This window comes from Dipodomys merriami, unplaced genomic scaffold, assembly GCF_024711535.1.
Source record: "Dipodomys merriami isolate MVZ:Mamm:240054 unplaced genomic scaffold, mDipMer1.0.p SCAF_2159, whole genome shotgun sequence".
NCBI classification, from domain to species: domain Eukaryota; kingdom Metazoa; phylum Chordata; class Mammalia; order Rodentia; family Heteromyidae; genus Dipodomys; species Dipodomys merriami.
The window spans coordinates 52,226-64,144 of record NW_027203559.1 but is presented as its reverse complement, the minus strand read 5'-3'; the positions used below and the strand labels follow the sequence as shown (position 1 = coordinate 64,144).

The window sequence follows — 11,919 nt, the reverse complement described above, 5'->3', positions numbered from 1 at the left end:
CCAGTAAACTGTCTGGTTATGTATGGTTAGGTAATTTCATCATGTCAAGTTCATCAAAAGGATGGACTTCCATAAACCTTAACAACCCTGCAACACCACTGCACATGCAAACTTAAGTGTTCATCATTGTAAGCTAGACCTGTGTTTTACCAAAGCTTTATATATAGTGTGCTATTTTTTCATTTAGGCTTAACAGAAAATATGTTTGGCCCTAGAAATAAATGATGACATTTATTACTATGATAATTTAGTGTAAATCTTTACATTGAACACATGGTCAGTATTGTTTTTTCTTTCCTTTTCTTATTTTATCTTTAGGAAGTTGATTTGAGTTTTAATGTTCTGTTTGCCAGACAGGTACTCCACCACTGGAGCCACTCCATCAATCCTTTCTCATTTAAGTTACTTTATTCCTAGAGTAGCAATTTTTGCACCCATCCCACAAAGCAGGGATTATGATTGCATTCCAATATCCCTACCTAGTAGGTTGATATGAGTGTTTCTTTTCCTTCCTTGACTGATTCAGAACTGTGATCCTCTCAAATTCTACCACTTTATTTTATGGTGTGAGCTCCAGTTCTGCCTACTTCTAAAAGATATGACAGAAATAAATGATTACAGGTAATTTGAGTTAATCATTGATTAATATAGGTGATTTGATATAAAAATGTAGGGTCAGTTTGCAAGTATAATCACAGTAGTCAGATATTTTGCTAAGTAATTTTGTTTCACATTAAAAACACATCTCGACCAAAATTAAGGACTTACTTTTGCTGTCTGTCAACTTGTATGTCATTTGGGAAAATCAACTTCATGTCTTCCATGTGTGATAAAGGACTTTGAGTGGTCTGATGTGTTAGTTCACATCTATAATCGTGGTTAGAAATCAGAAATAAATAGATCATCATTTGAACATAGGCTAACCAAAAAATTAGGAAGTCCCAATCTCAACAAATTAGTGGATCATGTTGAAACATGCCATTAATTTAAGCTCAACAAGAGACTAAGTCTCTGCCAAGTACCTGTGCCACTTAGGTAACTGGCTCACATGGAGCCAGTCAACTCTCCTGATGCAGAAACTGGGCTGAGATTGTTCAAGAGGAGGGAGGAGTCTGCCACACTTTCCTAGGTTGGACCTCACAGAATGCAGTGAGCTTGCTTGCTTTACTCCCCTAAATGCCTTAATATGCCATGCTGCTGAGTGTTCATGATTTGATTCCAGTGATCTGTGGTAGAGGTATAAGGGAACATTAAATTAAAGTTCACATTCACTAATTGAGCTACTCTTCCCAGCCTGTGAGTTCAACTCAGCAAGTGTTCATTATTTGAGAGTTGAGAATACTGAAGTAGGAGAGAGAGAGAGGGTGAGTGAAAGAAAGGAGAGAAAGAGAGAGAGAGAGAGAGAGAGAGAGAGAGAGAGAGAGACAGAGAGACAGAGAGACAGAGAGACAGAGAGACAGAGAGACAGAGAGACAGAGAGACAGAGAGATAGAGAGACAGAGAGACAGAGAGACAGAGAGACAGAGAGATAGAGAGACAGAGAGACAGAGAGACAGAGAGACAGAGAGGGAAGGAAGGAGGGAAGGAAGGAAGAAGGAAGGAAGGAAAGAAGGGAAGAAGGAAGGAAGAAAGAAAAAAGAAAAAAGAAAGAAAAAGAAAGAGAGAAAGAAAATGTTTGAGAATGAATTTTTTAGAGTCTGGAGTCACATGGCAGTACTACGTGTATTTTATATTAGGTCTGCCCCAGGCCATGCAGACCCTATGCAGATGCCTTTTCACTTCTTGGCTAAGTTTCCACCCTTTATGTGTTATCTAAGTATCTGGCACACCTGGAGGCAGCCACCTCCTCCTCCCACTAAGTCACGACCTGGTCAGCCTCTGATCACACTTTCCATCTGACTGGAGGTGAATCCCAGGCCCTGAAGTCACATGCAGATCCAGTATTGCTAGTCTTTCCCCCTACCTGGCCACACCTCATCCGATCCTTTGCCTAGATACATCCAGGCCCGAGGTTGGGTCGCCCTATTTTTTGTACATGACTTTCCACCATGTATGGCATGGGCAGCAGTTCAGTAAATGAACAACTTTACCTGGCTTAATACCGTGTTGTGTTCTCTTCATTGGTTGCCTAATGAAATTCAACTAATTAGTATGCTTTACACTTCAGAATTTCTCGTTCTGAATCCATGGATATTTCAGTGACACATGTGAGTTCAGTATCTAGAAAACACATGCATTAACTCATCATTTAACATTATAATTCTGCCAGGAATCTTTAATAACAGCTTAATTAACCATAACATCTATTTTCTTTATTTTCCTTTTTTTTTTTTTTGCTTAAAATAATAAGAGTTGTCGGGACAATATGAAAGGATCTCTGGTTTCATATTTTCTAATCACCCCGGGCTACAACCTGTGTGCTGCCAGCTCAGATGATGGTACTTTGAAATCCTAGAAAGTAGATGCACATCATAAGGGCCAATGGCTACAGGATTTCTCAGATTTTTTAAAAATGTAATTGTTACTAATTGTACAGTGAGGTTACCATTTCACAATTCATGTAATGTTTACATTTGTCTTGTAGACAAGGCCATCCTTTCCTGAGCTTTCTCCAGTTTCTGGGTTTTTTTGTGTGTTGAATGTTTTCGTTTTTGTGCCTGACCTTCTGCTTGAACTCAAGATTGGGTGCTGCCTCTGATTTTTTTTTGGGGGGGGGGTCCGTTCATGGGTCCTGCACTCTGTGCCTGGTCACTGTCCCTCGCTCTTCAGCTCAAAGCTAGTGCTCTATCACTTGAGTCACAGCACCACTTATGTTTTTTTCTTTTTGCTTATGACGTGCTGAGGAATTGAACAAAGGGCATCATGCATGCATGGCAAGCACTCTACCACTGAGCCATCTTCCCATCCCCTGCCTCTGACTTTTTTAAGCAAGGCTACTCTACCTCTGGAGCCCCAGCTCCATTTATGGTTGTTAGTTGTTAATTGGAAAGAAGAGTCTCACAGATTTTCTCACTCCAGTTGGCTTTGAACAGTGATCATCAGCCTCCTGAGTAGCTAGGATTAGGCCTGAGTCCCCAGTGTCCAGCTAATATAGAGTTGGTTTCATGCTTTCCTGGTTGTGTTACAACTTTCCTTACCTCTTGGCACTAATACTACATATTGCCTGGCTCAAATCTGAATTGGTGGAACATGCTTGTATTTGAGGAAGGCAGGAATAGGAAACTATAGGCCATAGGGAAATATAAGCTAAACAAATCATTCAGAATATCGCATAAAGACAAATAAGTTTACTGAAAGTTTACTGTGTCCTGTCTTTACTATTAATTCTGCATGGCCTGTGAATGATGTCATACATATCCAAATAGCCATTGGTAGAAATAAGATTTCTCATCCTGTCCTAAAAACAAAACAAAAACCAACCAAAAGTATTATGTATGAGCCCAGCAATTTCCTCTAATTAGAGACCAATCTGCCCTAGTTTATGAAAAAATGTCCTTTATTCAAGTGCTGCTACTTTTTCTAACCATAAATATAATGAAATCTGTAGTAGACTGTAGAATTGTATACCAGAGCTGTCATTTTAATTCACAAGAAATTCAGACATTTATATGGTTTTTTTTTTTTTTTTTTTTTTTTTTTTTTGTCAGTTGTGGCGCTTGAATTCCGAGCCTGGGCACTGACTCTGAGACTCTCTGCTCAAGTTAGTTAGCACTGGGTCAATTGAGCCATGGAGCCACTTCAAGCTTTTGAGTTGTTAATTGTAGATAAGAGTCTTATGGGAACTTTTCTTCCTGGGCTGGCTTTGAACGCTATACTCAGGTCTCAGGCTCATGAGTAGCCGGGATTACACGCATGAGCCACTGGCACCTGGCTTCACATAGACTTTTTTTTTATTGTGAAAATAACATACAGAGAAGTTACAATTAAATGGACACGTTATTGAATAAATTTCTTATCAAGCATTGTGCCCTGTCCTTTGTTTCCCCTTCCCATACCTTCTTATCTCCACCACACACCTCCTCAGCCCACCCCCACTTCTCACCCCTCCTGGCCAAAGTTGTAAAGTTCGTTTTTCAAAATATTGGCTTGTACATTTCATTGCTGCAATGGGTCCAACTGTATCCTTTTTTAAAAATATGTTTTTTCCTTCCCCTCCACAAATTATACCAACATCAAATACAGTGAAAGCAGTGGATGTACTGTGGGGAAGGGACATACAAAACAACAAAGAATTCATCTTATGAATATCTTTGAAACAATCGCAAGAAAAAAATATTTGAATCTTTCACTTGGGGTATATCTCATCCAACATCATCTTATCTGACCTTTTCTGCATGTCTCGGAAATATACTAGTTATTGCAAATAAGGGAAAACAAGGGACTTATGTTTCTTTGGGCCTGGATTACTTCACTTAATATAATTTTTTCCAAGTCTTTCCATTTCCTAACAAATGGGGCAATGTCATTCTTTCTGATAGAGGCATAGAATTCCATTGTGTATATAGACCACATTTCCCCTTATTCTTTCATCTACTAAGGGGCATCTGGGTTGGTTCCACATTTAGCTATGGTAAATAATGTTGTAATAAACATAGTTGTGCTGGTAGCTTTGGTATGGTCTTGTGATCATTTGGGTAAAACCCCAAAACTGGGATTGCTGGATCATAGGGGAGCTCTATGTGGTGTCTTTTGATGAACATCCGTAATACAAGTTTACAGACCCACCAACAATGCAGTAGGATTCCCTTGTGTCCATATCCGCTCCAGCATCTGTTGTTATTAGAGTTCTTGATTATAGCCATTCTATCTGGGGTGAGGTGGTACCTCAATGTTGTTTTGATTTGCATTTCTTTCATGGCCAGGGAGGTTGAGCATTTCTTCATATGTTTATTGGCCATCCTTCTTTCCTCTTCAGAGAAGTATGTCTTTAAGGCTTTAGCCCACTTATTTTTTGGGCAGTTGTTTCCTTGAGGGTTTGTTGTTGGGGGTTTTAATTTTTTGAGTTCCAGGCATATTTTAGATATGAGACCCTTGTCCGTTGTGTGGTTAGTGAAGATATTCTCCTAATCTGTGGTTGATCTATTGATCTTGCTAGCTATGTCCTTTGCCATGCAGAAGCTCTGCAATTTCATGCAATCCTATTTGTCTAACCTTTCTTTGATTCATTGTGTTTCTGGATGTCTTAAGAAAGTTTCGGCGTGTGCCAAGGAGACCTAGGTAGTCTCTTATTCACGGACTCCACTCCTAAACTACTCACGGTGATTCAAACCTTTGGCAAAGCAGCAGGGTATAAAATTAACCCTCAAAAATCAATGGCTTTTCTGTATTCCAACAATGAGAAAAGCGTAGCTGAAATTAGGATAGCAACTCCATTTGTAATAGCACCACAAAAAATACCTGGGAATTAAGTTAACCAAAGATGTAAAGGACCTCTATGGTGAAAACTTTAAAAACCTGTTAATGGAAATCAAAACAATGTAAAAATGGAAAAACCTCCCATTCTCCTGAATTGGAAGGATCAACATCATGAAAATGGCAATACTTCCCACGACTATCTATAACTTCAAAGTGGTACCAATCAATATTCCAACCTCATTCTTCAGGGAAATAGATGAAGTAATCCAAAAATTCATATGGAACATAAAAGACCTCAAATAGCAAAAATTATCCTTAACGGAAAGAACAGTGCTGGAGGAATATCAATACCAAATTTCAAACTCTACTACAAAGCCATAGTAATCCAAACAGCTTGGTACTGGCAAAAGAACAGACCGCAGGACCAATGGAATAGAACTGAAATCCCCGAAATGAACCTACAGACATATAGCCATTTAAACTTCGATAAGGTAGCTTAAAAAAGAATGGAAGAAAGACAGCCTCTTTAGTAAATGGTGCTGCCAAAATTAGGTTACTACTTGTAGAAAAATAAAGCTAGACCCTTATATATCACCCTGCACCACAATCAACTCCAAATGGATCAAAGACCTTGGAGTCAAAGCACACACTCAGTCATTTTATAATGATGAACTGCTTAGTGTCTCTGGCTCACATATATAATCCAAGCTATAGTTAGGAATAAAGGTATGAGAAACAAACACTGAGTGTGTGTTTTTCATGATGCTTTGCATTGGCATGATTTAATATTGTTTGTTTCTTATAATACAATGCTCTTATTTTTATTTTTACCTAGGTGGGGAAGATAGGTGCTAGCCAGTGTTGAACCTTCTTTGGTTGAGAGGGAGCCATGTGGAAGTTCTTGCCTTGTATGGCATGTAACTGAAATCCTCCTGCTTTCACCTCCCCATGGACCAGGGTGATAGAAGTATTCCATCATGCACAGCCAGGGGTTGGGGATCATTGCAGGTAAAACTTCACTGGTCTTGAAATGATGTCCCCACTAGCTGGCTTTAGAGGCATATGCCTTCAAAACCTTGTTGTAATCCGTTTCACTTTAAAGTAGTGTTTGTACATACTTAGAGATAAAATGGTAACACATTACATGTTTAATATATAGAATAGTCAATATAATTAGCAAGTTTATCTCCTAAAACATTGCAGCTAATGTATTTTGGTAACTTCCTGACTCTGCGAGTCACTTTTTCGAATATACCATAAACATGAATACATTAATAATGTGCACTAGAAGATTGGATGTTGATAGATATAGACAAGTTAGACTATGTGTAGTAAATATATATTTATCTATTGCTGCTCTGAAGAACATTATCACATATTCACCATAACAATACCACCATATATTCACCATGACAATAATTTTCCTGCAGTGTAGAAATTTTCATTTCATAATCTGCCATCTTTTAATCTTTTTACATTCTCATAAGTATGCATTTTTTCTTGTTTCTTGAAATTATTAAGATGGAATTTAAAAAATCGTAGAGTCTCCTAAAATTAGCTCATTTTGTTTGGTTTTGTGTTGCTAAATGATTAAAACCAAGGTTTCCTGAAAGTTATGCTAGCAGACTATATGACTAAATTGTATTGTAATTACATCTTATTATTGTATTTTGATATAGGATTTTGCTGTTGCTGTTTTATGATATAGTGTCTTGAAGCCGAACTGAAACTTGCAATCCCACTGCCTCCATTAACAATGCTATATCACCAGGTTATGGAGGCTCATAATTATAACTCCAGCTAATCAGGAGGTTGCTACTTGACATTTAGCCTGAGCAGGAAATTTTATGAGTCTCTCCTCTCTAGTTCACTAAAAAAAAGCTTGCAGCTGAACTGTAGTACAATTGGTAGAGCAACATGGTCAAGGGAAAGAAGCGTGGGATTGTCATATAGCCCCCGAGTTCAAGCCCTAAGACACAAATATGCACAGACACACATTCATACACACACACACACACACACACACACACACACACACACACACACACACACACACACACACACACACACACATACTCCCACACACTTGTACACGCACAAATTACCAGGCAAAGTTGTACCGTAAATACTTATTCAGAGATTGGACAACAGTCTACTTATTTGTGAAGGTTTTTCCTTGATTATTTTGATGGAGGAAGATAGTTCATGGGACACAGACGACAAAACTTTAGTGAGGAATACTTTATAAATGACTAGCTTATAAAAAGAACAGGAGCACGGTTTTTATCTTTAAATCTTACATTCCTTCAACTATACTATTTTAAAAAAATAATCATTGAATTATGAGACAATGCACCTCTTCCCTTCTCCCCTTCCCCTCTGTCATAAAATATGACAAAAGATTCAAAAATACTCTTTTATCTTACAAGAATGTACACCTGTAAAAATGTCTGTCTATATGTGTAATAATACATGTGTTTTCCAATACTTGTTTGATTTTCCCACCGCTAAGAACTTGCCTTTTTTTCCAGATGAAAGCACACTGGGGCTTCAAAGGCAAGCAAGATTAGGAAACAAAAACCTAATAATGTCTTAGGAAGTTGATTTCAAAAATAGATGCAAGAAGCACATGACAGGCCGAGGGGACCCTGAGAGGCAAAATGATTTGTGCAGGATGAGAGGAATAGTGACAAATAAGGCCTGGATCTGACCTAGGAAGGGCTCTTTGAGGCTGAGACATGCCTGTATCTAGGCCTAGCTGAGACTATTGGGATTTGACAATGTCCACATGTGTATAAAGTGATGTGGGAGGGGAGATTTCAGCCTCCAGTTTGTCTTTGGGATGGTCTTATGTGAGCAAGCAGCTTAGATCATTGGGCTCTGAGATATGACACTACCTCACTCACAATGGAATAGAATATAGAACTCTGAGAGCCACGCAACTGTAACCTACAGTTAGCTCAAGCCAGCTCACTTGGCCTGTGGCTCAGGAACAAGAAAGATGTTCCTGTACTGTTTTCAAAGTCAAGAGACTCAGGTCTCAAGCATGGGAGGTGTGAGTGCCTCACTGTGTGCTGCAGACATTCGATCAGTGCCCAACCACGAATCCAATGTCTCAGGACTTTTTATAAGAAGAAACCAAGGAAATCACAAGGAAATTCAGGCCAGGTATAATTATGACAGAAAACCTATTTAATCTCATCCTAGCCCACACTAGAAACTTCTTATGTGCTTTTGTATGTGTAGACAGAAAATATTTGCTGTGCACTTTTCAATCCACTCTACTACAATTACTCAGTTTGAAGTCTACTCTCATTTCCATGTTTCATAGATCCATTCTTTTTTACCACCTCAGTGTGACAATGAGTCCATCCAAACCCTGAATGTGCCTTATAATATATGGAGCCTGGACTCAGGCTTTCTGGAAATTCTGGTAATGGACCTTGTCCCTGCCTACCAGAAAGCTGATCCTTTCTATGTGGGAAACTTCCTCGACCACTACACAGAGTGTATGACAATGGAGCAGTTGCTGGATATTCTGAAAGTGAGTGTTCTTGGGCTGGGAAGGTGGCTCAGTGATAGAGAGCTTGCCTTGTATGCATGAGGACCTGGGTTCGATTCCTGACCACCACATAAGCAGAAAACAAGCCAGAAGTGGTGCTGTGGCTCAAGTGGTAGAGTGCTAGCATTGAGCTGAAGAGCTGAGGGACAGGGCCCTGGCCCAGAGTTCAAGCCCTGACAAACAAAAAAAGTGAGTGTTCCTAAGCCAGGCACCAGTAACTCACACCTGTAATCCTAGATACTCAGGAGACAGAGATCTGTGGTTCACGGTTCAAGGTCAGCCCTGGGAGGAAAGTCCATGATACTCCTCTCCAATAAAACACTAGAAAACCAGAAGTGGTGCTGTGGCTCAAGCTGTAGAGTGCTCCCTTTGAGCTGAAGGGCTGATGGATAGCACCCAAGCCCAGAATTCAAGCCCCATGACAAACAAAAAAAAGTTAGTGTTCCTCCTTCAAACCCAGGGCTGATGAGACCCCCTGGCAGAATAATGGAATACTAGGTATATCTCTGAGACAGTTTCACTGGGGTCTTGTCAAAGGAGCTTGGCTTGAGACAAAGAAGTGCAGTCCTTGTCTAATTCCTTAGGACTGGGCTGCCAGAATATTTCATGTGCCTCATATGCTAGTGGAGCCTTAGTAATTTGCTTGCTGAGAGACTAGGATTTAAGGAAGGAGCAAGTGGCACCCAACGTCCACGCTCACCTAGGAAATCACTATCTTTGAGACCTTTGAAGGAATATAGACAGAAGAAAGGAGGCAACTTTTACTTTAATTGGGGGCTTGAGTGCTGTCCCATTTCTAACACACTACCAATTTAGCCCCAGGTCCAATTCTGGCCTTTGGCTGGTTAACTGAAGATAAGTATATTTAGATTTTTACAAACCAGACTGGGTTCAAACTGTGATTCACATATCTCACCCTCCGGATTAGTAGGATTAGAGGCATGAGCCATTGTGCATTTATTTGGACAGATGCACATAAGCATCTTCACAGAATTACCATGAAGTTGTATAGACATATCTCCAATTTTGTCTGTCATGTTTACATTACCATGTGGGACTTAGCGAGTCCTATGTGTGTCCTGTTAGTTCAGAAAAGGAGAAGCATAGAGTTAACTTCCTTCTCTTCTCCCATTGGTACAGATCCTTCTACCATAACTGGGAAGAAGATGAACAAGTGAAGAAGTAAGTGGACGCTGGCACAAAGAGTTCTATCCTTGAAAATTTGGTATCTTTGAGGTTTCTGAATCAAACTCAACTTTCTTCTTTGCACACCAGTTGTGATTTTCACAGGGGGTTGAGGCTTGGCACTTAAGTGGATAGCAGATTACACAGTTGTGGTTGTGGTTGTGCTTTTGGAATCTCATGAATGACAGGGAGGGCTGTGTGTAGCAAGTCAGATCCAGTGGGGAAACAAATTTCTCTTCCTATTACAGGGAGAATTTTAGAGGATTATATTTGAGAAATTACTAGAAGTGGGTTGTGAGGAGCATCCTGCTTGCAGGAGTCTCTTTCCACTTCCCAAAAATCAATTTGCACACAGTCTTGTTTGTTTCATCTTCCCTATGTGGATGGACTTCTACCCTGATGATTTCTATGAGCCCAAGAACAATGACACCCTGAAAGAACTTACACAGAATGTCAAGCTCAACATGGCCTCTTCAGACCTGCTCTTCTGCTTACATATTTTTCTGGACCAGCTGGAGAAACCCATGAGACAAAGAAAAAGAGGAAGAAGTCCTTGTTTAGATGCCTCAGAGCTTGTGAGTAGGGATGGAACCTGAGTCTCTAGGGATGTGCCTGATTGGCCAAGAGCCCTTAGTACTCCCCAGCTTGGCAAAATTTCCTTTTATGGATATTCTTTGCCAGGTAATGTCTGTTCTCCTTTTGAAAGAACTTGGAAGTAGACACTCATTAGAAAAAGCCTACCTCCTCATCAGTGTTCAGTCCCAACTCAAATCCTACTGCTTCTCCCATTGGATCCTCTTGGAAGTTTAGTGACACCTTAACTACGAGGGTCTACTCAAAGACTCCTGTACCTATTTTCATTCTCAGGTTTGCATCACCGTAGAGAAGCTTCTGCAGAACTCCAGATAAAGAACCCATCAGTGATGTCGTCTATGGTGACTGATGGAGATTGCAAGCCATTGCTGATCTCCAGAAATCCTGTGAAGGTAGAGGGTATTTTTCAATTTGTAGAAAGGCCAAAGTAGGTTTTGAGTCCTGTGGACATCCCACTGATTCTGAACCCCACATGTGATGCAGGTGTATCTACACATACCACCAAGGAAGACGATACAGAATGTCTTCCATTGATGTTCACAATCCAGGTAGATCAGCTCTAAATCAGTCAAAAAATAAAAACACTTCTTGATATGATGGTTAAATGTGTGCTAATGGAAAATGACCCCAGTCTATGTTTAGGAAAACCAATAAGTGAGGTCCAAAATCTAGATTCATTTGAGGAAAGGGAATCTTTCCTCACAGAATACCAAGACCAATCTCTCCTCTTGCAAGGGATCCAATTTCCAGTTGATAAATTAGAATCTGTCCCTCCTGGACTCAGGAAGAAAATCCTGTCTTTAATGAGGAAGTAGATCCCTTTGAAGACTCTGAGGCAGAATTTCTGCCTGAAGGCAACTTAGAGGCCAATCTAGATTTTGAGATTCCTTCTCCCCTTCCTAAGAAAATCCTTATTTTTCTTTTTTTTTTCTGATTTTTGTAAAAGGTTCATTGTATTTATTTTTCTAACTTTATTAAAATGCCAATGTTTTTGACATATTCTAGAATTCATGAATCCTAAATATATTTCTTTTTAAACCTGCAAACTGAAGAATCGTGCATACCTGTTCTGGAGCGGGGGAAGCAGAGTGACAGGGGGCTGTAGAAGAGAGCCTACTGGATATAATGGGAGCTGTTAAATGCAAAAAGAGTGACTAGGAAGCCAGGCCATGCCTGTATGGGGTGATAAGGTGGCTACAAAAGGTCTAGGACATAGCAGATCA

The 11,919-nt window shown here is 39.8% G+C and overlaps 1 protein-coding gene across 1 annotated transcript; it reads left to right on the top strand.

Moving 5' to 3' along the window:
* Window positions 1–8,461: 8,461 nt before the first annotated feature.
* On the top strand, window positions 8,462–11,378 carry LOC138834467 (ral guanine nucleotide dissociation stimulator-like). Its single transcript, XM_070033049.1, has 4 exons — window positions 8,462–8,523; window positions 10,058–10,099; window positions 10,458–10,677; window positions 10,970–11,378. Exons 3-4 carry the CDS (start codon window positions 10,480–10,482, stop codon window positions 11,009–11,011), a joined length of 240 nt encoding a protein of 79 aa, XP_069889150.1. The 5' UTR covers window positions 8,462–8,523; window positions 10,058–10,099; window positions 10,458–10,479; the 3' UTR covers window positions 11,012–11,378.
* Window positions 11,379–11,919: the final 541 nt, after the last annotated feature.

Excerpts from the sequence above, each read along its gene's own strand:
- LOC138834467 (XM_070033049.1), top strand. The coding sequence starts at position 10,480 with ATGTGGATGGACTTCTACCCTGATGATTTCTATGAGCCCAAGAACAAT. Across the intron at positions 10,678-10,969 it reads GTTTAGATGCCTCAGAGCTT|GTTTGCATCACCGTAGAGAA; the intron begins GTGAGTAGGGAT and ends TTTCATTCTCAG.